The following is a 27,361-nucleotide window of genomic DNA, read 5'->3' on the forward strand; positions in this document are numbered from 1 at the left end:
TGCTGTTGGCATATTGACAATGTCCTTAACCAGAGCCTTGGGCTTTCTAATGCTATTTATTCTATTTGGTGATGATATGCTGTATCACAGGAGAATGACGGCAAAATGAAGAGAAAGTGGCCTTGGAAAATGTTTTACTGTAAATCTTAAGTAAAAGCTAAGCATACATGTCTGCATTAAATTCAAGATTCTTATTTCTGTGAGCCTGTGGTGGATTTACCCTGGCTGGGCTGTCAAGTGCCCACCAGGATGCTCTGCCACTTCCTGTCCCAGCTGGATGGGGAAAGAAAATAATATGGAAAACAATTTATAGGTTGAGATAAGACAATTTACTAAAGCAAAAGCAAAATTTTGCATGTGCACGAGCAATGTTCAGCCACTTCCTGGGAAGCAGAGCTTCAGAATACATGGCGATTGCTCCCAAAGGCAAACATTGTGAATAACAGATGCCTGCCTTGTTCTTCCATTTCTTAGGTTCTATAACTGAGGTATGGAATGTCTCTTTGGTTAATTTGAGATGACATTTTTTGTGTCTCCACCCAAGATCTTGCCCAGCCCCTTGGCAATGGTGGGGGGAAATCTTGAGAGACGGCACTGAGGATGTGCCAGTGCTATTCAGATATAGCCAAAACACTGGTGTGTTATCAGCACCTTTCTAGCTACCAATGCAAAGTTCAGCACTATAAGGGCTGCTGCAGGGAAAATTAACTCCATCTCAGCCAGACCCAATGCAGAGCAAAACACTGCAACTGAAGTTCAGTCTTGTTTCCTGTGGTTGGTATTGGACATTAAAGGCAGGTATGTAATGAAAAGGAGTAGTTGCATTCATCACACCAATAAAAATCTTCTTGACTTAGCAAATTCACTGGTCTTGAGATATTTTTGAGGGTAGGAACAAACACACGTTACAAGGATACCAGCAAAGTTTAAAATTTCTTTTAAACATTTCCTATGCTTTAGAATTTATATTAAAAAAGTATTTAAAGAAAAATTATGTTGAAATCAGAGAATTATTCACAAAAGAGGAGAGTATGTAGATTTCATGATGAACGCAGGAAACTTTCTTGGCACAGGACTGTACAGAGAATGTCAGTGTTTCTGTGTTTCTTTTTAAGGATCTTTGTCAGTTGGTTAATGCTGATGCGCCCTACTGGCTCGTGGGTATGACAGAAATGACACGTACATTTGGCCTTGAACTTCTTGAGTCAGTCCTCAATGACTTTCCACAAGTGTTTTTACAAGTGAGTAGTTCTTGGATGGAAAACAGGAAGACTTTTATTGTAGTAAAATCTGCACACTTCATTAAATACTCTTTAATTTTTGTTTTCCTGAAAGACTTGTAGCTTTTACATGTTGCGGGGGAGGCGTTTGTTTAACAGAAAAGTTCTTTTTGAATGTTTTTCTATTCCCAAACACTTTATTTATGTTGATACATTTTGTAGAGCTGTTGGTTTCACTTTTGATTTTGCTGTTTATAGCTCCTTCAGAGATACAATTTTTTATCTTGCATTATTTATGGCAGCTCTGTCACTAAATTTGTGGAATTGTTGTTTCTACAAAAACAGTAACCTCATCCCACTTGTAAAGTAAGAATCAAGAGTGAATTGTGTATATCTACTGCATATAAATCCTTTATGATCCTGCAGTAATGTGTTTTACTAGCTGACTGTAGGTAAATAAAAAAGGTTATAAAGATGCAAGTGATATATTGGCAGCCTATTTCAATTTGCACAATACAAGAAGAAAGGTGCATGGCATGAACCTGACCATTGTAATTTCATGCTTTTGGCAGCTTTACAATGGTGTCTGCAATTCTGCCTTTTAATTTCCTGATTATAATTTATACCAAGATTTACATGATTTCAGTCTGCTTGATCATAACTACAAATGTAAATAAGATGCATAGTCAGAGCTACTGGTGGCAGTTAAGGAATATCTGCATATAACTTTTTCTGCTTCCTTTTTCAGCATCAGGAATTCAGTTTCCTTCTTAAAGAAAGGGTATGCCCTCTTGTTATAAAGCTCTTCTCCCCAAATATCAAATTCAGGCAAGGTTCCACCACCTCATCTTCCCCAGCACCAGTGGAAAAACCATACTTTCCCATCTGTATGCGCTTGCTGCGAGTAGTTTCTGTTTTGATTAAACAGTTTTACAGTTTGCTGGTAAGGATATGCTCAAATTTTCTTTACGTGATTTTGTTTTTCTATGTATATGCCAGTACTGTGATTAGTAGTAGTATTGATTAGTTCTTGGGAACTGTTGATGGGTACTGAGGAAAGAGAAAGCTAAGTACTCTTTTCCACTTACATTTATCTGTATTTACACGTATTCTAAATGTATGATTTTGTTAAACATGGACTTGTGTGAATTTCGTAGTAGATTAGCTGTCTTTTCCAAGTTTAACTGCCTTTCAGATTTTGGGAAGTTTTTGCTCTTCTGGTGTTTGCTTCACTTTAGATAATGATAATTACTGTGCCTTGTTAATACTTTCTAAGAGGCTTTTGACTTTGGTTGCTAAAGCTGTTGACAGAATGTGGGTAACAAACACATATTTAGTGTACTTATGTCCTGAGTTTTGGGTATTTGCTAAAAATGATATTTTTTATTTGTGTACTGTAGTAAATGTATGACCTTTATTACAATGTCTGTGAAGAATTTAACTCCTTCAGTACAATTGCATATGTGATTTCAGCTTGTCAAAAATGTTACATTTTAATATAACTCTGCGTAAATACTCATTCCAGGGATTTTTTTAGATTCTGTACAAAACTTGCTGTGATAGGACTCCTGAGGTGAAAGTTTTTTGAGAAAATATTTTGTAGGAGGCTTTTTCTTTTTATTAATTTTTATAAACTGTATATTCTAGGTAACAGAATGTGAAATCTTTCTGTCATTGCTGGTTAAGTTTCTGGATGCAGACAAACCACAGTGGCTACGAGCTGTTGCAGTAGAATCTATTCACAGGCTTTGTGTGCAGCCTCAGCTATTAAGGTATTAAATATATTGGGATTTGCTTTTACATCAAGTTTAAGATATACTTTTATTAATTTTCTCTAATGGAAAATGCTTCCTAGAACATTGCAAATGTATAGAAACTTAAATGCAGTAAGTTTCTAAATGATAATTTTGTGTAATGCATTAGGCAATGCTTATTATCCAGGAAGGGCTGAATTATAGTTATTTGAGTATGTCTGTCTTAGCAGTGTCAAAGGAACATTCACCTAAAATTAAATATTGTGGTTTACCTAAATATTTGCTGTTAAAATGTGCATTTAGTTTATAGGTTGGAGTGTGTGTTGGGGGGTGAAGTTACTGTTAAAATATTCTTTTCATCCCCAATTTGACAAATATTTTCTGTTTTATAAAATAACTTCCAGGTCTTTTTGTCAGTCTTATGATATGAAGCAACATTCCACTAAAGTTTTCCGTGATATTGTGAATGCACTGGGGTCCTTTATCCAGTCTCTATTTCTTGTACCAAGCACAGGGAACACATCAGCAACACCAAACCAAACTGGTAAAGTCTTGACCTTATTATAATTTTATGTCTTGACCTTATTATAATTTTATTTTTCCTTCGTTTTCTTGTAATAATGAAATCTGTTTTGGTTCAGCTCTAGTTCAGCTCTGTACTTCCGTGTTTATTTTGGTGAAAAGCTAGCTTGAGATGAACTAGTTTTCTCAGCTCTGGTACACCAGGGGATTTTATCTACCTGTATTGTGGGGAAGGCATAGACCCCAGTCAGCAGAGCAGTGCTCCTGCTTTGATTTCTGTTTCTGCAGTGACCAAGCTCCTCGTTTCACAACTTTCCAGAGGGAAATTCTGATGGCGTTATTTCTAATTTCTGACTATAAAAAATGTGTTTGATTTCTGTCTCCTTGTGAGGGGATGTAATTTATGGCAGGGCACAATTTAAGTAGTAAGACAGTGTGTGTTCATGGGGGGCAGTCACTGATTCTTCTGGATGTTCAAGGCCAAAACTGGAGTGAGGGAGCCGAGAGGCAGAATGAAAGATGTGTGTTTTACAAATATTCTCTTTTTTGTAAGCTGAAATCAGACTCATGTTGAAACTAAACTTGATTGTCTTTTCTTGCAGCCAGGGTTTTGGCATTTCACTAGGTATATTTGTATTTTAGTAAGAAGAAATAATCGTCCTTTGCCAGTGTTTGTCTTCCTGAGTTAAGGCTCTCTGTTTCTTCCTGTAGTTCTGGAAGCAGAGTCCGCAGCAACAAACAACATAAAAATAATTTGTAAGGTTATCCTTTGATATGCCTTCTTAAAAGAGATAAAAGCCAGATAATAAGTGTAATTATTGTCTATTGTATCTACTATTAAATTAAGAAACATTAAAAAGTCTGGGTTTAGACTCACACCTTTCAGCGTTTACTCATGAAATTGGAATCCCATGCTGGAGTTAGCAGTGCTAGCACGAGGAAATTTGTGTCAGTCTCTGTTTTTCAGTAGCTGTTTATACAGCAACTGATAGAACATTTGTATTAGTATTATTTCTAAGTTAGCTTATTTATCTTAAACTAAATCAGAAACACACTTTTTACCACATAATGTGCAGGTATGAGAAGCCATTCTATAATACTCATTTTGAAAACCTAAATTTTGCCTCAAGTGAAACAGCACTGCAGTAGGGTCATACCTCTAGTACTGTGTATTTCTCTGGGTTATTATTTCAGTTTGTTTTCACTTTTCACTTCTTTCTGTCTGAGTGTTTCTCATGTCACTTTCTCATGCATTTCTTTTTCTACCTTTTTTCCTCCTATGGCCATATTTGATGTGCAAAGAGCAGATCAATGAAATGTAATTCTTGCACTGAGTCTTCTAATTATAACAGCAATCCTTGCATAGCACACTGTCTTTTGGAATCATAGAATGGCTTGTGTTGGGAGAGGCCTTCAAGATGATCTACTTCCAGCCCCTTGGCCATGGGCAGGGACACCTTCCAATCGACTAGCTTGCTTGAAGCCTTTTCCAGCCTGGCTTTGGACATTTACACTCCTTATACACCTGATTTTTGAGCCTTGGCCTTGCAACAGGCTACCTGTTTCGTAGAAGTTGGAAGTCTGTGAAGTCTACTGAAGTTCTGTGTCATTTTAATTATACTGGGCAATGTTTACCACCCACTTTAATGAGTTAGATTAATACAAAAATAGTTGCCTATGTCTGACTGCACAGTGCGATCATAGAAAATGACACCAGTGTAACTGTGTTAGTGGCAGTGTTTGGTTAACCGTTTGTTTAGCAGCATGGTTTTTTCTCTTGCTTCAGTCTGTTAAGTGTTACTGTGTTAAAGTATAAGCATAAGCTTCTGTGTATTCATGTTGCCTAAGTTAGTAGTTTATTGCCTAAATTGGTAGCTCACTCTCCTCATATTAAAAGCAAGCACACCAAAATGGCAGTTACACTGTGAGTCGCCATCCTGGGACTCTGCTCTCTCTGCCCATTGTCTCTTCAGAGAGAATCTGAACTTGTGGGACCTATTCTTAGTAAGTATAGATGTCCTTCTCTATGAAGGAAGTGTATATATACATATTTCTTGTTCTTTTAACTGCTTTTTTTGGTTTCCTCAGTTGGAACCAAAATTTGTCCCTTCCTAGCTGTTGGTTGGCACATTGTCACCTCTTCCCTGATGGGGTTTTGTTTTACCGTGGCATGGAACAGATTCAAATGTTGCCATTCTCTTTGATTCGCTCCTTGTGGTTTTTGTGTTTCTGAAATCTTGGAAGTTTGTTATTGAAATAATTAAACTTTCTAGCTACTGAGTTCTTGATACAACTATGTAAATAGTCCTTAACTTTCAAGTATCTCTCTGACTCTTCACTAAAGCATACATTGTTTCATCAAGAGTGTGTAAGTTTGATTCATTCACAGAATGTTATGAGTGTTGCTGTACCTTTCACAGAAACATTACATTCTGACTGGAAACTAGGCAGTTGGCATCAATGAACTACACATAAGCTTATATTTTAGACAGCAGAGGGAGCTCAGTAATAGTTTTTTATGTTAATGTTGATTTTTATTGTTGAACTGGGTGTCTTCAGATTCATCCTGGTGTCTCATAAATTAAATGTAGAAAAAAGATGTTTGCTGATGACAAATACGAGATTGGTTGATTTTATCCCTTTGTTTTTGTGAACAGGAAGCAATGCATCAGGGAATACTGGCTCAGCACAAACTAACCCAGGAGTGCTTGGAATGGGTGGTGGTGCAACTGTGTTACCTGCCTTTGAGTACAGAGGCACTTGGATACCTATTCTGAATGTAACAGTGCAAGGCAGTGCTAAAGCTACATAGTGAGTACCTCTATCTTTTTGAAAATGTATGTAGCAAGTATTTTTATTTTGAATTTGATGATATAAAGACTTTTTTACTAGTGATATTGAGGATCTTGTTCCACTGACATTGAAGTCTATTAGGAATTTCCTCTCTCGGTGCCATGAGATGTTCTTGTCTTTTTGCTGTTTTTTCTGCATGCCCTGGATTCTGATTGGAATGTTCCCTGTGGTTTTAACATCAGTAGGATTTTGTTTTCCTACCATATTATCTGTATTGACTCTTCACTTTTAGGCCTCCCTGGAGTATAGAACAATTTTGGAATACCTGTTGCTGCATTTTGTAATGGCAGACATGAAGGACATTAAGCAAACAGGACATCAGTGGGAATGAAAAATAGTTTTCCCACACCAGCCAAACTGTATTTACAGTTTATTGAGCAGGATATTGTGGTAGATACTGGTCCGGCTGTCGTTTCAAACTATGTTGACTTATATACCAGGGCTAGATTTTTAATGCTCCTTAGAGTGGCAAATTATTTTATCATGACTTTGAACAATGGAGATGGTGTTCTCAGTTTAAAGCTGCAAATACTATGTTCCTTTTTAAATGGTGCAATTTTTTTCATGTCATGACCACACTAAAATTCAGTGAAATCTGTGAATAGTCTGAATCTCAATAATTTTAGGGTAGGAAGTTCTTTATCTGTCTTTGAGATGCAGAAGAAAAAAAAATCATCCTCAGATTTCAGTTGTTAATGTGTATGTGTTGACTTTTTATTCTAGCAGTGGACATGAATGTTGTTTTAGTTTACCCGCCTCTTCTCAAGGAATGCAAATTTTTAATTTGGTCAGCTACTACAACCTCCACTTTTCTTCCTTTTCTTTTTTCTTACTATCTATTCTTAACTGGCTCAAGAACCTTGCACCCACCATCATAGTCTCCTGTCCCGCTCTAAACTTGCTTGTGTTTTACCTTTGAATACCTCAAGTGACTCTGATGTTCTCTGTGTAATTTTTGCCTTTTTTCTTTTGTATAAGATTACAGAGTTGTCACAAGCTTTTCACAGCATTTTTTTTCTCCTGTCTAGTACTTTTGTCCGTAGTACCTGTATGTAAGGAGATTATTTAATGTAATGTGTCACATCCTTGCACCATTAGATTCTGCTGCCATTAGATTTTCAAACAATGGCCACATCTCATACTTTTGTATGAGATTCTCCAGAGACCACTATGCCTTGTCTTCCCCTTTGCTTAAGGAACCAAATATTTTTAAGAGGAATAGACAAACTATTCAAGACTTTTCACAGCCAATGCCATATAACAGTAACAACTCATATAATTTATTCAGTAATTAGCATTTTCTATCTTCAAAAGTAAAAGGGTGTGACCTCTACCTCACAAATACATTGTAACTATAAAACCCACTAATAATTTTAATTAGACCTGTATATATATTCACACTTATTTGTATATAGAGGATTAAATGCTAATCATTTGATTTAGCTGTAGTTCCTACTCCCCCGGATATCTGAGGCAGCTATCTTCAGGAAATTACAGATAATAACTGAAGTGTGGCATGTTTGGGAGAAGGAAAAATCTGTTGTGCAGACAAGACTGGTGACGCTAGAGTATAAAAGCATCTTTGGTATATTTTAGTTGGATTATGTAACTTTTTTAAGAGTAGTTTTTAGAGTAAAAAAGGATGAAATAATGATTGTTGTTGTAGCAGGTAGTTTTTATAACAGTCTCTACTTGTATTGATGCTGCTGCTATGTCAGCTACAATTTCTGTTTGATTTGTAACTCAGCAGTTCTTCATGTGCTTTTAAAGTACAAGATGGAGAAAAGTGGCAATGAGGCTGCTGTTCCAGCATAGTGATGTTTTAATTGCATGCTTTTCAGCAGTGAATCATGTAGACATATCCTCTTCGTAAAACAACTTCCACTGTTTACCTATGCATGTAGGTGATGAATATTTGGCCATGTAATATCTAGCTATGGACAGGCTTTTCTAGTCATGTGGACTCAAAGATAATGATAATAGAATGTCTGACTTGTTCTCAATTTGTTATAACTATGTTCACACTGTCACGACTTAGATGTGTTTCCTCCATTGTTCCTAGATACTTGTATTCTTCTGAGTAAGTTCTGTTGCAGTGGTTCTAAGTAAAATAATAATACAAGTAGAATTATTCATGATGCTTGCTTATATGTGTTAGTTTTTAGAAATATTTTTTGCAGATCTATACTCGGGGTTTGTACCCTTTTGGTTGCTGTCTTACTTAGTGATTCATTTGCACTTTTACTTAATGACTTTAAGATTTTTTTCATGAATTGCAATAAATGTTGAAGGATTGTATTTGGGGCCTGTTTGTACTTAACATTCATTTGGAATCTTGTTGGGTTTTTTAATTGTTTTTAAAAACAGTGGTATTGCTACACATTTGTCATGTTTTCAATTTTTTAGTTTGGAGATGCTGGACAAAGTTGAGCCACCTACAATTCCTGAAGGCTATGCAATGTCAGTGGCATTTCACTGTTTGTTGGATCTTGTCCGTGGTATCACTACCATGATCGAAGGAGAGTTGGGAGAGGCAGAAACTGTCATTCAAACTGCAACAGAGGCAACTTCATTACCAGCACAGTCATCAGAGCAAGATTTGCAGTCTGTTTCTGATCAATCAGAGAAAGAACTAGGTATTTGAAAATGCAAACACTATATGAAATGCAACAGTTCTACAGAAAGCATATTTTAAAATTTCATTATTTTTGCTTAAACTTGTTTTTTCTTATTTATATATAGAACTTTCAATGAAGTGTGGGGGTTTTTTTTTGGTTTTTTTTTTGGGGGGGGTGTTTTTTTTTTTTAATGGAACAGCAGTTCCATTTAAAAAGATACTTGACTTGGTGTTCTGCTTTTGACTTAATACTGAGATCTAAGGTCACAAGAGACAATCTGACTGACTGAAATGGAGTTATGACCATGTTAAAAGAAAAATATATTTCTAGTAACAAGATTAAAAAATACATAGGGAAATTTTTAGCAAGATTGTAGCATATAGGGAAGGATTTATTTAAAAGCAGAAGTGCTGTGAAGTGAGGATTGTCTTTGTGGAACATAGGATGAATCTGTATAGAGGTCTGTATGTACAGAAAGACTTGTGTTTGAACAGTGAGTTTGGCTTGTGCCCCAGAAGGCCAAAGCGGTACAACTGAAGTTTGAGCCGAGGCAGCCGTGCTGCCGAAAGGACGGGGCTGGGGGGAAGCGGAGGCCTTGGTCCCGAGCGCTGCCCCGGGAGCGGGGAGCTCTCCGTGGTGCTGCAGAGCTCCGGCACCGCCCAGGGGCTTGGCGTGGCCCTGGAGAGACGGACGTGTGCAAATGGGCTGGGCAGCTACCTGTTTGCTAGACCAATATATTTTTCCCTGTTGAATGAAAGAAACAAAAAAGTTATGGAGAATTTTTTTTTTTTTTTTTTTATCACGGGAAAGTGTTTTTACTTCACTGAAAAATTTCAGTGAGTTTCTTTTTCCATATTTTTGCACTTCTGAACGTTTATTTTTATAGACAAAGATCAAAAAAGTGATATATACCATGGTAAGCTGGATTTTGATTGGGTTTTTTGATGCTATTTAGAAAAAGCATTGCGTGGTGACTTTTTTTTTTTTTTACCTTCAAAATGCTACTTTAAATGCAGGCTGTTTAATACTGGTGAGAGTGTGTTTCTCTATGCACATATACCTGGCTGAGTAAACACGCATACAAAAACACACATCAAAAGACACAGTAGCAAGCGTTTTGTTTGTGATACAGTTGAAAGTTATTAAGGGATCTGCTGTATTTCTGCTATTAAAAAGTATCTATTTCTTTTAAGTTAGTAGAGCTGTCTGGGAAGAAATGGTGAACGCTTGTTGGTGTGGTCTTCTGGCAGCTCTGTCCCTCCTACTTGATGCAAGGTATCTGGATCTGGTCTTTCATTTCTCTTGATTTTTCTAAGTTGATATTCCAAGCTGTATTTTGAACTGAATTTTGATACCAGTCGAATTGACAATTGTCAGTGTAAGTGCTGTTCATGGCATCTGAGCAGTCAGGTTTGTGGCTTAGACTGAAAGACTAAATGACACAGAAGTCTCCAGAAGTCAAACATCAACCTTTAATGTATTTCAATACAGAAAAATTAATTGCATTTTCAAAGGATTGCATTTAAGCAATTTAAATTATCTTTATTTCTTTTTACTTTGCTTGCATGTTTCAACATATTGAAGTGATTCCATGTCCTGATTACTGCAAGTAAGAGACTAAGTAATGTCTTGGTACTTGTTAGTACTGTCTAATCTTTAAAGTGGAAAAGCTTTTTACTAGGAAGTGACTGTGGTAAATTAATTGACTCCTTCAAAGAGCCTTTTGTAATCAAACACCATTTTCTGAAATTAATTTTAAATATTTTCTCATAGCCTCATTTACTAAGTCACTGAGAAATAAAGTCCAATTTTGTAGGAAGTGGTTCTGAACGATTTTGTTGATTGCTTATGCTTGTTCTTCAATATTTATTTATAATGTTTAAAGTCTATATTCTTATGGTTTTCAGTTTTAGTTACCTGCCTGATTACCTGCTCTCTATTAACTCCTGCTGAACAATGTGTACTCTTTCAGCACTGATGAAACTGCCACTGAAAATATTCTAAAAGCAGAACTGACCATGGCTGCACTTTGTGGAAGACTGGGTCTTGTAACATCGAGAGATGCCTTTATCACTGCTATTTGCAAAGGATCTTTGCCTCCTCACTATGCCCTTACTGTATTAAACAGCACAACTGCAGCTCTGTCCAGCAAATGTAAATATATACATTTTTCTTAATTGTGTTTTTTCACATTGTCCTCTAAACCAAATTTTTTGGGGGATGTGATTCCAAAGACACATAGCAGTAGTATATGGCTATAAAAAAGTAAGTTAGAATCCCCAGATAGCATCTTGATAACCTGCTTTCAAGAATTGGTTACTCTTGCAGCATTTGCTGACTATCATTCTGATCAACCTAAAATTTCCTGAATGATTCACGTATGATAAAAGTTCAGATTCTAAGGAGATCTGTCTACCATTGTAAAGATCTGACAGGATATGTAATTAAGGCATTCAAAATCTGAAAAGGTCTCTGGGCAACTTGGATTCTAAAGCTTTGGCTAGAACATCCTGCATTTGTGATGTACTACAGTCTTTTCTACAATTGTCTAGTCATGGTAATGCTTATGAGTAAGTGGAAGATCCAAGTTCTGTGCTCTCTTCAGCCTACAAAAAGCTGAATTGATGCATCCCATATCATGAGAGAATGTTATAATTCATAATATATGCTGGTTTAGGATGTACTCTGTTTCCAACTCTGAAGGTGAATTATTACTTCCTAAGAAAAGTAACTACCTGAAAAATATATGGATGGATCTAACATTAGGGCTCTTAATATAAAACAAAAATCCTACTCGGGGAGCGAGGACCCTTACTTCAGCCCAGTGTACCGGCTAAGTTTATTATTAGATTGTAAGTCTGTGAAGAAGTACTCATGACTGAACTACACAGATATCTAGAGAAACAAAGCAGGGAATCACAGTTATTTTATGTAGGTTGCTCTTCTTTTTACAAGTGAGTTATAAAACGGGTGTCCTGAAGTCCCATATTGGAAGAATATCATGATAGAGCATTGATGACACCATCATTTTCTGAGTGCACTGGTGCAATGATAGCACACAGTGATACCATTTACACACAATTACTACCAAAACCTGAGTTGAGACAGTCTAATGCTCATACCTTAAGCATAGATATTTCAGTCTAGACACAAAATGTATGAATGTATTGCAAGCAATATCTAATAGTTAGAAACAGGGAGTAATTTCTGGATCTTTAACTCTCTAGGGCAATGATGCTGTAATCTAAATATACCTAAAGGTCTCAAAGTGAGGTATGTTTAAAGCTAATACTGTAAAAAAAAATTCTGGAGTATGTTTTCCAAAAGTTGGTTTATACTACAAGTAAGTACTGGATTTTAAATTTAGATTTTTTTTTTAACCTTCTCTTTTCAATTTTTCTCCAGCATATTCCATTCAGGGACAGAATGTTCAAATGATTAGTCCCTCAAGTGAGTCTCACCAGCAAGTTGTAGCAGTAGGGCAACCCTTAGCTCTTCAGCCACAGGGAACAGTTATGGTAAGTACAACTTGTAGGTGATCTTACTTTGCTTAACTATTTCTTCCTGCTTCTCAACGTGTCTCAAAACCAGGCTACAGCCTACACAGCATTCTTTCAAATAATGGTCAGCCAAACTATTGTCCTAAGGCTTTAATTTGGAACAGCCCTGAACAGAAAAGTTATCTAATTGCAAAGAAATTTTTTTTTTTTTTTTTTTCCGACTTTTAGCTCAGAAGTTCTTATCTATTCTATTTGGAAAACTCTAGATCTCAGCTGTCTTACATGTCTCTGTGTGAAGGTTCACTTAATATATACTGATTTTGTGGAGATGTGCAGTTAAGCTGTCTGATAATAATGGAGGAGATGACAGTGATCAAAATCATAGAATCACAGAACGGTTTGGGATGGAAAGGACCTTAAAGATCAACTCATTCCAACCCACTGGCCATGTGCAGGGACACTTCCATTAGGCCAGCTTCTCAGAGCCCCATCCGACCTTGAACACTGCCAGGGATGGGGCTCTACTTCTCTGGGCAACCTGTTCCAGTGCCTCGCCAGCCTCCCAGTAAAGATTTCTTTCCTGATACCAAAATCTGTTCTCTTTCAATTTGAACCCATTCCTCCTTGTCCTGTCACTATGTGGTTTTGTAAATTGTCTTGCCCTGTTTATCCTAAACGTTCCCTTCAGGTACTGGAAGGCTGCAATTAGGACATCTCTAAGCCTTCTCTTTTCCAGGCTGAGCAATCTCAATTGTCTTAGCCTTTCTTCATAGGAAGGGTATTCCACCCCTCTAAACATCTTGGTGGCCCTCCAACAGATAGATGTCCTTCCAGTGTTGGGGCCCTCAGAGCTGGATGCAGCACTCAAGTACTCATATTCAGCCTCACCAAGATAAGCCTGGGGGAAAAAGGAGAGATACTGAACTACTTCTCTGAAAAATATTTCACCAGTGCAAACAAAATGTAATTTTAAAGCACTTCAGTAAAAATTGGAAGTTTGCTAGAAACCCTGTCATTGTGGAATGATAAAAATTGGATGGCTGTTTGGTTGTTGTCTTTTTTTTTTGTAGCTGACATCGAAAAATATCCAGTGTATGAGGACATTACTCAACTTAGCTCACTTCCATGGAGCTGTTCTTGGTACATCATGGCAACTTGTCCTGGCTACCCTTCAGGTAATATTTCCTTCACAGGAAATGCCTTATGACTTGCTGTTATGCCTTGGTGTTTTGCTATAATTTGGTTTTCAGCTGCTCAGTGAGCAACAGAAGGAGCTTTGAGTCTTCTCATTGTGTACTGTGGATTTCCTTGAATAAGTACTGTAGCATTTCTCTTGAGTTCTGTTTGGCTGGAAGGTTGGTGGTTAGCTTGAGTACCATGCTAATTTCTTCTCTGCCTGAAAAATGATCCTTTTGTATTTTTCAGCATCTTGTGTGGATTCTGGGACTGAAGCCTAGTGTTGGGGGTGCATTAAAACCTGGAAGAGCTGTGGAAGGGCCAAGCACAGTAAGCATAATTGTTTTTCAGTTAAAGATTATGTAGTATTTTCTATTACAATCTGTAAGACATTCCTTTTTTTTTCAAGGTTCTGACTACAGCAGTTATGACTGATCTGCCGTCTATATCCAGCATGATTTCAAAACTTTTTGAAAACTCACAGTAAGAAACCTTATCTTGTAATTAAAATAATATGTGTATATCAAACTTGACAGTGTTTTGATAGCCGTTATTTTTCAGGTACCTTGATGATGTGTCTTTACATCACTTAATAAATGCCCTTTGCTCCTTGTCTCTGGAAGCCATGGATATGGCCTATGGAAACAATAAGGTATAAAATGAGTTGTTTATTTTTTTTTAGATGTTTTTATGAAATAGGCAGAAGACTTGGACATTTTTCCTTTAAGCTAACTATTTCTAGTACTAAAATCAGTAATACCTGTGATACTCTAGACTAAAAAATAAAATATGAACCAGAGATTGTCTTCTTTGTAATGGTTCATACAGTTACTAGAGTCTCTGAACATCCTCACTGTGTTCCTGTGCTTTTTGTTAGTTAAGGAATGTCATGCGTTCCCATTAATAAGATCGTGGGTGGATGAAAACTTTAAAAGCTCTTGTAATTTCAGAGGTTAGGGATGCTGAGTAGCACAGTATGTGCTGCAAGATGCTCATTTTCATTTCAATTTTCTCTTACTTCAGAGGAAACCTGACAAATAGGTATTTAAAAACCTGAGAAGTCATATTTACTTGGGAAAACCATAGTTAGTATTCATGTCAGCTTCAGTAAACTACCTTTAGTCCAGAAAGGTTGAAGACCCTGTGATTGGGTAAGATTGAATATATATACTCCTAGTCAGTAAGATTGAATATATATACTCCTAGTCATAAGATTATCCCAGAGGAGAATTTTTGAAAGTTTATCCTTAATCTGTTACACAGAGATAATGGAAGCGGCAGACACGTTTTACAATATTTTACTACTACAGCAACCGAGAATGAATTTAATAAGCAAAGTTTGTGTTTAAAATCAGTTGAAAGTTAGAGTAAGAAATCAGCAGAAATGGGAAGAGATAACGATTTCAATGCAACAGTCATTTTGACTATATGTTGATTTATAAAAAAGTAAAATCGAATGAAGCTTATCACAAGTACTTGCAGCTGCATTTGATGAATGGAAACGTATCATATTCTTGCCAAGCATTTACGAAGCAAACGAAAGACGGAGAATTAGGATATTATGCAATGAAACATTCCAGATAGTTTCACACATGATTTTAAGCTGGAAAGTTGCGATGGGGAGAAGGCTGTTGGCTAGCTGAGGCTGCTCGGGCCCGGTTGGAGGGAGCGCTGCGCAGAGGCGCTTTTCGCGGCGCCGTCGTTGCTCTGGTTTGCGCCACGCTGCTGCCCCCGTGTGGCCGCTGCTGCGGCGCCGCGCTCGCCGCGGGAGGTTCCCGGCCGCGGCAGCCGTGCAACGCGTGTGCCTCAGCTCGGAAATTATCCCCTGCGGAAATGCTCTCGCCTTACCGCAGCTACCCCAAAGTCATGTGTTCGAATTCCGTTTTATTAAGGAACCGTCGCTTTTTGCTGTTGCTAAATTACTGGAAACAGGACTAGTTAACATGCACAGGATTGAGATTCTTTGGAGGCCTCTGACTGGTCATCTTCTGGAGGTAACTAATGGCTTTTATCACTTATGCTAGAATTTACTTTGGATCTTGTGGAAATACGTTTTTAATGTGTAATTTAAAAGAGATTTTCAAATTGTAATTATATATTTTGGTTTAGGCACTTTATTGTTGCAACTTGAATGCCTTACGGTGTGAAATTATATATTTAAATTACAATATCTTAATATCTCTTGACAACTTTGTCTTTATGGTGCCATCAGTTTTTATATGGTTTTGACGCAGCAGCGTTTAAAAAGATCAGGTAATTATACTTCAGATATTTGTTCTAATTAAGGTAGTGCAAACATGTTTTACTGTTTCACACAGTACAAGTATCTAGGAAGATTCTGAGATGAATCTTCCTAGAACTTAAGCCAGGAGATTTGCAGGCTGTTTGTTTGGGTTTTTTAAAATATTTAAGCTAACTTCTGAATGCTTTCTTTAAGAGAATACTGTTCACATGTAAAAATATCATAATCCTACTGCAATTTCTTTACTATTTTAACTTCAACATGAAACATATACTTTATCAAGGAAAAAAAACCCTTACATTTTGAACAGAAAACTAAAACGCAGGTGATCGAATATAACTGTAGTTTTAATTCTCCACACAAGTACATAGGAGAATAAAATGTAAGAACAGGGTTTGTTTTAGAGTGGGTAAAGGAGAAGGCTTTTCTTCCTCATAATTCAGAATGTATCAGGCAGTTCCTTAGCACCAGTACATTGTTTCAACCAGTATCAAGGATTGGCCATGTCTATTTATGGAAGCCACATATTGCTTTATGAAGGAGAAAAAAATTGGATACTTCTGGGTTTAGATTTAAAGTGCAGCCATCTCTTTCTCTTGTTTATTTTTTGCCCTACAAGACAATAAGGTTGAACATGTGCATCTTGAGACTGTTTTCATCTAGGGAGCAGTCTGTCTGTTATCCATGCATTGTGGGTAATCTGCCCCTGTTTTGTAGGAAGAGCAGAGCCTTTCATTGGCTTTCAAAGTACTGCCTTATTTCCTTTTACACCTAAGTTGTTGAGGTACAATAAGGAAGGAGAAAACATCAGCTATAATTCAATTAAACACTATCTGAGGGAATAGCTCGTTCCCTGATTCTGGAACTAGTTATCTGTGCAGAATCAGAGCACAAAGTACTTCAAATTCTCTCTTTTTATTTTATATAAAGTTTTAAAAATGTAAGTAAATCAGGAGAGTGGCTATTTCTTGTCAGCTTTTAAAAAAATTAAACTGGCTCTTTTACATTGTTCTCCTTTTCAGTTTGGCTAGTGGCTGATAAGAGAATGGTCCACAAATAAAAGACATCAGCCTTTAAGATACTGCTTTGGACTTGATTCTGGGTTCTCACACCATCAGAGCAAGCACTAGAAGGGTGGGTGGGAATAATTATGTAGCAGTCAATGAAACTACACTTCCCATATTAGTTTGAGGGTAATATATTAGAGCACAGTTCTTACTAGCTGTCTAAGAAATCAATATGCACAATGTTTTCATTATTTATATTCTAAAAAAGCAGGTAGCAAAGTTGTTAGGTTTAGAGAATTTAGAGACAAAGAGAAATGAAGGTATGCATTTGAAACTCAAGTTTAAAGATGCTCACTATTGCTTTGTCAAGTTTTTAAAATAATGGAGGGTGAGGTTTATTTTATCTTCACTATGTAGTTACTTTTTGTATTTGAGAGTATAGAAGACACTTTCTTTGTTGGCTATGGCTGTCATATTCCTCACTTGATTATATAAAGCAGTGTGATAAACTTCCAATTTTGTAGCTTTAGGTTATGTTATACCTGAGAGTCTTAGGCATTTATTGAAGGATTGTTTGGTGCTTTTTAATTAATAATTATCAGAATCAGCAGTTAGTTTATTCATTTGGGAAAATTTATTTACTTGAATTATATATGTAATTTTCATTATGTTTCCTTCTGTGTCTTTCACTGCTTCCTATTGCTTCCTTATTCAGAAGGTATGTCCATCCAAAAGATAAATTTCTTTTTTTTACAATGAAACCAAATTTTATCATGTAGAGATTTATTGTATCATTCTTATACTATTGTATGTACATTCTAATATAATTAAAATACCAGTTTTTAATGTATTACATATGTTTTTTAGTTAAATAAAAGTGACTTTAAACAAAACATTGCTGCTTTTTCAGGTCTGTCAGCATCCCAACTCCAGAATGAGAGAATGGGGAGCAGAAGCTTTAACTTCTCTCATTAAAGCAGGACTGACATTCAGACATGATCCTCCATTATCTCAAAATCAGGTAAAGTAAGTTTAAGACCAGATGCTTTCTTTCTTCATTCATGAAGCAACTTTACTATTGAGTATATAAATTCTGTAGCTGTGACAATCAGATGTAACTACTGTGAACCACCACATGCATTCTAATAAACTATCCTGTTTCATTTTTCAAATACCTAACAAAGTGTGATGTTTGCATACCATGTCCAACATAATACACAACAATTTATGGGTCACTCTCATGAGTGCAAAACAGTTCCAGAATGTTTAGAAGTATATATGTGATGCTGTGGCAGATAAAAAATGTGTTGCCTAACTTTCTAAATTACAGATGTTCAATCCATGATTAGTAAAACATTCTAATATATTTACTGAGACTCACTGGATATTTTTTTCCAAGCTCTCTTGAGTAGGAAGCTGAGTGTAGCCCTGCCGCTTGAGCATAAAGTTACATGACACTTTTTATACAACTGTAGAAGCATCTGTAGCTGCTTCCTGAGGAACCTGGAGAACAGGAGCCAGGAAGGTAGATTTTCTGCAGACTCTTTATGGTCTGAATTTGAGCATTTAGTGAGTCAGCTACTGAATTAATTCAATGAGTCTTTAATTTGTACTGTATGTTTTCACTTACACATAAAAATACTTAAGAATCAGTTAAATGTTAGCATCCTTAATATGCTTTACTGTTTATTTTTAGAGACTGCAGTTGCTTTTATTGAATCCACTAAAGGAGCTGTCAAATATTAGTCATCCTGATATCAGGATCAAGCAGTTGGAGTGTGTGCTGCAGATTTTACAGAGTCAGGGTGACAGCTTGGGACCTGGTTGGCCATTGGTGCTTGGAGTCATGGGGGCAATCCAAAGTGATCAGGGGTAAGTGGTGGAAATAAAATTTTAAACTCATGTAAATTAAGAACAGTAGGAAAAAATCTGCTTATATTTTTGTAGTTTAATAGCCACTTCAACAATCATAGTTTCATTGTAATTTTTGGCTTGGGAAAAAATTTTACTTAACAAAAATACACTTTTTAATTCTTCTTGAAGCACACTTTATTTTACTGAATTGATAGTCCAGAATATTATTCCACTCTACGTTCTCCAGTAGTCAGCATGCAGTATACACTGAGGAGTACTCAGCATGCCATTTCATTTGATCTTGACCTTCTGGTGGACACAGCTCTGGTGCTTGCCAATACTTTTGAGTGTATCAGCTGTTGCTCACTTGATCTAGTGGGTTTTTTTTTTTCTTAAATCTTCCAGTAGTCTCTACTGTGTTTTCTTCTGATCCCTCTCTCTTTTTCTTGAAGCCTTCCTACCTAAATGGTTGCTGGTAGCAGAAGGATGGAAGATTATTTACTGGCTATGGGCAAATCCCTTGACTTACGCAATTGACTTTGTTGCTAGCAGAGGTGGACTTATTCTCTTCCCACAAGGGAAAGTGAGAGATGAAGTTGCAAGGAGTATTTTTGAAATGGGCAGTGAATTGAACATCTGCCTTTGCAACTGTAAGCACCAAGAATTATACCCACACATTCAAACCATATTTGTTGGTTTTTTTAGGTGCTAGTCAAGATCAGCAGGATAGGTCATCATATCAATCTAGTGTCAGGAGAATTCTCCTTAGCATATCTCTCCTTTTGTCCCATCTTAGCTTCTGGTCATAAAAAAACCTAAAGCCTTTTCAAGTGTTTGAGAGATTTTGCTCTTGAACCAGTATTGTTTGCACTGGCAGTAGTACCTACCGAAATTCCCCGGGATTTTGGCATTCTTGGTTGTGAGCATCCTCTTTTTTTGTAATGAAGCTTCCTTTGGTAGTTGTTGTTTCCACACTGGGTGCAATGTGTTCCTGCATGCCTTTTGATTTTCGCTGGTGTTAGTGATGGATGAGAACCACCACAAATTCCTAATCAAGACAGTCTTCATATCCCATTAAATCTCAAACCCATATCTCACTGGCCAATATCTCAAGATGTTACTAACATCTGGTGTTATATTTTAGTCTCCTCCTACAAAGAATATGGAATAATCTACTTCAACCACATAGCACTGTTTGTCTACATCATATTAAGTACAGTAGGAAAAAATTAAGCATGCCTCCTTTTCCTTGAGAAAGAACCTAATTTCTTACCAAAGTTACAGTTGTGAGCACAAGATGCAGATACTATTACTGTACTTCAAATATTAACTTACTGACCTCCAGACTTTCTTCACAAGTTTCTTCTCTCTGATCCGTGAACATCCTGGATTCCAGAAATCCATCTACCTCCGCTCCTGGAGAACTTCATTCCAGGCTTTTATAAACACAAAAAATGCTGTTTTGGTAGCCAGAACCCATACTTTGGTCACTTCTGGATTGTACAGTACTAGCCTGCCAAACAAAAGGAAGCCTGTCTTTGAAGACGTTTTCCGTGGAAAGCCTCTGCTTATTTTAAGCATAGATAAATAGATAAAGCCCCACACAATCTTAAGATTTCTCACTAAGCTTAAGTTTCTTCCATTTATAGTTACCTTTTTGTGGTCACCTATAACACCAAGGACAGTTCCACAATTTCAAGAGTGGTATCACTGTTGCTACTTGCATGAGGGACTTTAAAACCCTTTTTCAAACACATAGTAGTGTGGGACCTTAGTTGGGAAAAACTCTTCTGAATTTGTTCTTGTAGCCTTGCACTTAAAGTTTAGAAAGACATGTTACTTTCCCATTAACTCAGTACTTCAAAATGAGTAGTGGAACTATACTTTGATGTCCTGCCTCCTTCTCTTTTCTCTTAGAGTCCTTGAAAGTCACATAACTCTGAAACTTTGTACTGGAGGGGGAACTGCAGTAGTTTTGGGTCTGTTTCACTTTATAGACTCCTGTAATGAGTATGGGGGAAAGTATTGAGTGAGTCTATCCTCCATCAGTATAGCAATGATAAATACTTTGATCTTACATGGTAGGATGGATATTTCTGTGCAGTATTCATCATATTAGAGAATTATTAGTTATGCCATTACTGTCCATGTGAAGTTCCTCTGGTTTCTATATCGTGTTGGCTGATACAATGCAGTGGAAATGACCCACCACTGATTTTGATTTTGGATTAATTAAAAAAAAAAAAAAATCCATTTGTTATTCTGCAACAGGTAACTGACATACCTATAGTCTGAATTTTTTACCCAGGGTATATATCCTGAAGGACACCAAGTTTCTGTATTACAAAGCTTTGAAATTATTTCTGTTGTACATTAAACACCGATAAAACCCCGCAGTGAAATTTAAATGCAGCTTCCCTATTTTGTGTTACCAACACTCCACCACTCCTTTTGATTCCTTCATTTTATCTCTCACTAAACAAGATTTTAGTTGTAAATGGTCTTGCTGCTTCTTGAGAACTCCTTCTTGCAAACCTTTTCTGTACTATATTTTTATGTTTATATTCAGAATCAAATTCTGAAGGCAAAGTAATTATTAAGGATCTATTTAATGGTAGATATTTTGAAAAGTTTTTGTCTGATATTGAAGCAAATAAGACTACAGTTATGTTAGCATGCATCTTTCCTAATAAATAAAAACAAATTTTGTCCACCTGTTTGGCACACTTGAAGTAATTTGTAACTGCTGATGCAAGAAATTCTTCAGAACAGCTTACTCTTTGGAAGATTATCATGCTTAAATTAAGTTCTTTTTCTGTCCATTGTGGCTTTTTCTAATGTTCTGGCTAACACAACACTTGAACGATCAAGTCTTAGAACTCTAAAACAGAGAAATGGATTTCACTAAAAAAAATTAGCTAAGGACCACTGGAAAATCTAAACTTCAACTCCACTAGGTAGTGAACATGGACTAAACGTTTTCATCAGAAATTTAAGCTTCAACTTAAAATTATATCTCAAGAAACCCATTTAAAATGGTGCAAATTCTTCTCAAAAATATTAATTTGATTTTTTATTTTTGTATTCAATAATGCTCTCTCCTGAGATATTGTATTCAAAATATTGCTGTGCTCTCGAAGAAATGCGAAATGAGCGTGTGTGCTTTGTTTTTATTTTGTTTTTTTAAGAGAGTCCTTAATACGGACTGCATTCCAGTGTCTTCAGCTGGTTGTGACTGACTTCCTTCCTACAATGCCATGTACTTGTCTGCAGATAGTTGTTGAAGTTGCAGGAAGCTTTGGTCTTCACAATCAAGAGCTAAATATTAGCTTAACTTCAATTGGTTTGCTGGTGAGTTTTTAATTTAAATAGTGATGCTGCTTCTGGCTTTCATTTTTGCTTTTCTTTTTTAATGAAAACTTAACTGTAGTCATTTATACAAATGAATGCCACAACCTAGCTTTTTGGGTTTTTAATGAATTCCTATGCTGTCATTTGGAATCATAGGAAAATTGGGTGAGCACATCTTACCTTTAACTTCCATGAATCTTGGCTTACTAAAAGAAATAGTATTGCGTTGTAACCGTGTTCATCAGTATCTTATTTTTAATCTTTTTTTTTTTTTCGTGCCCCCTGTAATGGGAACCTAAAATCTGAGAAAGAAGAGTAATTTTTGGACCTTGTAATATTTCTGCTGATCTTATTTCACCAATGTAGGGTAATCAATATCTTGAGGTACTTTGCAAAATACTTTGTGAAAATAAGAGGCAATTTATTTAATGATCATTAAGCGCATTACCCGCTTTTTATTGTACAACACCATATGTCTTGCTTATTTTCTAGTGGAATATTTCAGATTATTTTTTCCAAAGAGGTGAAATAATTGAGAAGGAGCTAAACAAAGAAGAAGCAGTGTTGCAGAAACAGGCAGAAGAAAAGGGAGTGATGCTGAACAGACCTTTTCATCCTGCATCACCATTTGACTGTCTTTGGTTGTGCCTGTATGCCAAACTTGGAGAGCTGTGCGTGGATCCCCGACCCGCAGTTAGAAAGAGCGCTGGGCAGACGTTGTTTTCTACTATTGGTGCTCATGGAACATTACTGCAGCATTCAACGTGGCACACAGTAATATGGAAGGTATGATGTGTAAGCTTCCTCTGAAGGTTTTGTAAAGAGCTTTTACGTTTTAGTAACCGTTGACCATTTCCCATTTAATAACTGTTATCACTTAGATAATTAAAGCTAATATAAGGTGGCAGAAATCTGATCTCTTGGGTTTTGGTAATGTTTTTTACACTTTGTCTTCTCTGGCTTTTAAAGCCTCTTCTAAAATATAATTTTAATATCCTAATTATTTTTTTTTTTACTCAGGAGTTTGATAAAAAGATGGTTTACTTCCTACAAGAGTGAATGACTTTTGTGTGAAAATGGGGATGTTCGAGTGTCATGTGACTGGGTTGAGCTTTTAATAGATGGAGGCTTGCTTTGCATTCTGTTTTGAATCTTTCAAGAGGATCTATCAAATGCTGTATTCTGTCACAGTCATTTTTGTTGTGCTTTATTGGAAACTTTAGGCTATATTTGAGCCTGCCTGTTGTACCTGTGAAGTACCTGTAGTACCTGTCTGATATCCACTAGTTTTAGCCTCCTCTTGGTGCTGATGCTGTTCTTGTGGGTTTGAGTGTGCTGTTTCCAGCCCTTCTCAACTGACTAACATCAGCTGACTGATTGTTAATCTTGGCTGCTGTGGAGACTGTTTATAGCAAGGGAATTTTCAGGGTGACTTAGTGACAGAAAGGATAATGAAAGAATTTACTGGGTTTTGTTGGTTTACTATGAATACAACTGTTATTTGAAAAGTTGCATTTTTCCTCTTTTTTTCTGGCTATTACAGGTTTTATTTCACCTGTTGGATAGGGTTCGAGAGTCTTCTACGACAGCTGACAAAGAGAAGATTGAATCAGGAGGAGGCAACATTCTCATTCATCATTCAAGGGATACAGCTGAGAAACAGTGGGCTGAGACATGGGTATTAACACTGGCTGGAGTTGCAAGAATATTTAACACCAGGAGATACTTACTGCAACCTCTAGGTAAAATTTATAGTTGTTAAAATACACAGTGATAAACTTTCTGCTTTTGTATGTTCTTTCCAGTTAAGTACTGGGCAAGAATCTTAACCTTAGCTCAAAAATGTTTTTTGTTGTGTCATCTCAAATGTTATGAAAATCATGGAGTTATTAATTCATGCTCCATAGAGCCAAAATTTGTAACTACACATTTCCTCTTCTGTGCCACAGTACTTGAGATTAAATCTCAGTAGTCACAATTCAGTCCCATTTCTGGATGCTAAATAGCTTTAAATTATAGTAGACTGATAACAATAATACTTTGTCCATACTTTGTTCTTGTCAGAATATGCTTTTCCTTTTGTCTGTCTGAGGGAATGCAGTGCTTGCCTGGAACTCTTTTGTGGCCATCAGTGTCAAATTTAACAATTCTCTTAGAATGTAAGAACTGACCTGTAAAGTCAGTGGAGTATTGAACATTTACATTGTTCACCTGTATGTAGTAGTATTTTGCAATAGCTTGGTAATTTCTACGAGGGAAAAGTGCAAAAGGAATAGAGAATGTATAGCTTACAAAGAAAAGTCCTCATTAGCTTAATCTACCTTCAGCATCCTGTAGTATACAATTAATGTATATTAACTGGATATAAGCTGTGTTGTATTTCATACTGGTCATTTGTGATACAGGTATCAACATATTAACAGCTAGTAAGTGTATTAGTCATTTGCAGAAATGTGGTAGAATTTAGGCTATATTAAACTTGAGTTAAAACCGAATTAAAAAAATAGAACTACTTTAATTATTCAAACCCTGTAATTAGTAATATTGAAAATGGAAGGTTAAGGCTAAATTTAATGAAAAACTCAAATGCCTCAAATGAAATCTTTCCACAGTATGATTATCAGAGCATTTTAAAATCAGTTCTTTATAAATGCATTGCATGAGTATAGATTTGACCATTAATTCCTTGTGTGGGCTTAACCCTTCTTGACATCAACAGGTGTCTGATATGTATAAGGACAAATCTGTTTCACTATACTGAATGAAGAAAATGTATTTTACTGGTATGGGATCTTTTGCTAGCAAATTTATCATGAAGGATAGGTATATTGTTTCATTTTTCATATTTAAATGTTTCTCTGTCACATTCATTCTTTCAGGTTATGGTTGAACCTGAATAAAAGTCATTCAAGTGGCCACCTAATCTCTTGGAATTTCTGTGCATTAGAGTAATAAGTACATTAGCAGCCTTTTAGAGAGGCAGGGCAGGTGGGAATGGGAATAGAAAGCAAGTTCCAAATTGATTTTTTTCCCCCCTCCTCTCTCTTTTTTTAAATAGGAGACTTTTCTCAAGCCTGGGATGTTCTTCTTGATCACATCCAGTCAGCAGCACTTAGCAAAAATAATGAAGTTTCCTTGGCTGCTCTGAAAAGCTTCCAGGAGATCCTACAAATTGTTTCTCCTGTTCGAGACTCTGAGAAGCCTGAGACACCACCTGCCATCAATGTGTCTGTACCTTTGGTGGTAGGGACAACAACTGCCACTAGTCTTGGCAGATCATTCATGAGAACTGACTCCATAGGAGAAAGACTAGGAAGATACAATGGATCTGAACTTCCTGTAATAACGGATGAGATTGAAGATTTGAATCTATGGTGGGCAGCCTGGAACAGCTGGTATAGGATTGGATCAGAAAGTACAAGGCCTCCAATAACTTGTGATAAATTGACTTTCATTCCCAGCCAGCCTTTTCTTACAGCTTTAATTCAAATATTCCCAGCTCTTTACCAACACATCAAAACTGGTTTCAGCATGGATGATCTCCAAAAGCTGGGTGTTATTTTGCACGGTGCTGTTTCAGTTCCAATCAGTTCAGATGCTTCCCCTTTCATCCTTCCATCTTACACTGAAGCAGTTTTGACAAGTTTACAGGAAGCAGTGCTTACAGCTTTAGATGTTTTACAAAAGGTAAGATTACAACTTCTAGAGTGTGAAAGGTAAACTACAGTGTGTCTGACTTGTCTATAGAACTATAGTGTGGTGATTTAAACATGATTTTAAAAATTATTTATAATTGCACAGTGTGTTGTATTATAACAATCAGATCTCCGTTCCTGCTGCAAAATAGATGCTCTGCATTGAAATGAATGGTGTAGTCTTTATGAAATGTGCTTTTGCTTGACTGTAGAAGTACCTTAAGCGTTGTGCTGTGTTTGTAGCCATTTACTTGTCCATTTAATATTGAAGTACTACTGATGTTGATACTGAAGGTTTGTACATAGAAATGGAGGAACAGTTCCTCAGTGTTCCATATGATGTCGAGGTGCTGCCATAAACAGTCTAGAAAGAGCAGTGATTATGTGAACTTACAGTTTACACAAAGCATAAAATATAGAAGGCTCTCTGGCAGAGTACCTGCTTTCATGCCTCTTATTAATCAGTTTTTAAGGAAAATGCTGCATATCTGCGTAAGAAATTCTTACTGTAGAACTCATCCTCAAAGAGCACCCTTCATGCAAATAAATCTATAAACAACAAATGAGGGTGCTCTTTCTCTGGAAGCCAAAAAAACCCAAAACAACAACATAGTACTTCTTGCTTCTTTCTTTTTGCAGTTGTAAAATATCTTCTTCCAAAATTCAGTGCTCAGTCACAAAATGTATTTCTTCAAAAGAAACAGAGTTGATAATGAATGAAATCATGCATTTATATTAAGCACTACTTTTAAAAAACACTCCCTCTCCCAAAAAAGCAACAAGTTACTTGGGAAATGCTAGAATTAAAATATGCACATGACCTGACTTTGTTCCCTTTGGGCTTTTATGTTACAACTACTTTGCTTAACTATGTGGCCATAGATCCCCTCCCTGCTGCTGTCAGAATCCTGCCCCATTTAGCTCATAGAACACATGGTGGCTCCAAATGAGCAGAAATTCAGTGTCTTGTTTTCTCTTTTGCTTAGTGTGAGCTGATTAATCTCAAACGTTAGCAAGGTAGAATCATTATCTTGTAGCCATACCTTTAGTTGATGGTTTTAACAAATAAGAATATCATCACAAAAAGGCTTGGGTTAGAAGGAACCTTAAATATCCTCTAATTCCAACCATCCCTGCCATGGAAATGCTATGGCGTGAATTATTTTGTTTGAATTTTAATTCAGTTTGCTTGGATAGAAGTTGGTATTAAATCTCAGTTTTGTAAGTGGGTGTATAAATAACACGAAGTTTTAAAACCAGTCATGTCTACGACATTTTCACCCTTTTCCAGTCAGGCTTGACCCTTTTTTATCTTCCCTTTTCCAGCAGGTCAGTCCAGCCCAAAACCTGTTTTTCCCAATTGATCAGTCCATTTATGAATCTCAGATTTTTCTGGTATTCACTCTCCTTATCCAGATGATCTTGGTTTCCAAAGGCTGCAGGCATTAGGGCTTTTCAAAGAAGGGGTTACCAGAGGTTTTAACATGAGGAAAAACTGTACATTATTATACTCTTGTTCTTGTCAAGATGTTTTAGCTGAAAGTTTGTAAACAATAACAAAACCAAAAA

General features: G+C 36.5%; 1 protein-coding gene across 2 annotated transcripts in view; it reads left to right on the forward strand.

Moving 5' to 3' along the window:
- The window catches only part of MON2 (MON2 homolog, regulator of endosome-to-Golgi trafficking), a 71,815-nt gene that overhangs the window by 26,676 nt on the left and 17,778 nt on the right, over positions 1-27,361 (forward strand). For both annotated transcript variants that reach the window (XM_040061440.2, XM_040061443.2), the window contains exons 7-26: positions 1,116-1,241; positions 1,969-2,163; positions 2,868-2,992; positions 3,379-3,518; positions 6,154-6,307; positions 8,756-8,985; positions 10,161-10,242; positions 10,940-11,121; positions 12,373-12,485; positions 13,538-13,642; positions 13,893-13,973; positions 14,053-14,126; positions 14,205-14,295; positions 15,536-15,637; positions 17,803-17,913; positions 18,589-18,764; positions 21,935-22,097; positions 22,590-22,883; positions 23,641-23,839; positions 25,156-25,784. In XM_040061440.2, the coding sequence (XP_039917374.1) occupies positions 1,116-1,241; positions 1,969-2,163; positions 2,868-2,992; positions 3,379-3,518; positions 6,154-6,307; positions 8,756-8,985; positions 10,161-10,242; positions 10,940-11,121; positions 12,373-12,485; positions 13,538-13,642; positions 13,893-13,973; positions 14,053-14,126; positions 14,205-14,295; positions 15,536-15,637; positions 17,803-17,913; positions 18,589-18,764; positions 21,935-22,097; positions 22,590-22,883; positions 23,641-23,839; positions 25,156-25,784 (3,372 nt within the window). The remainder of the gene's footprint in view (positions 1-1,115; positions 1,242-1,968; positions 2,164-2,867; positions 2,993-3,378; positions 3,519-6,153; positions 6,308-8,755; positions 8,986-10,160; positions 10,243-10,939; positions 11,122-12,372; positions 12,486-13,537; positions 13,643-13,892; positions 13,974-14,052; positions 14,127-14,204; positions 14,296-15,535; positions 15,638-17,802; positions 17,914-18,588; positions 18,765-21,934; positions 22,098-22,589; positions 22,884-23,640; positions 23,840-25,155; positions 25,785-27,361) is intronic.

This window comes from Hirundo rustica, chromosome 4 (genome assembly GCF_015227805.2).
Source record: "Hirundo rustica isolate bHirRus1 chromosome 4, bHirRus1.pri.v3, whole genome shotgun sequence".
NCBI classification, from domain to species: domain Eukaryota; kingdom Metazoa; phylum Chordata; class Aves; order Passeriformes; family Hirundinidae; genus Hirundo; species Hirundo rustica.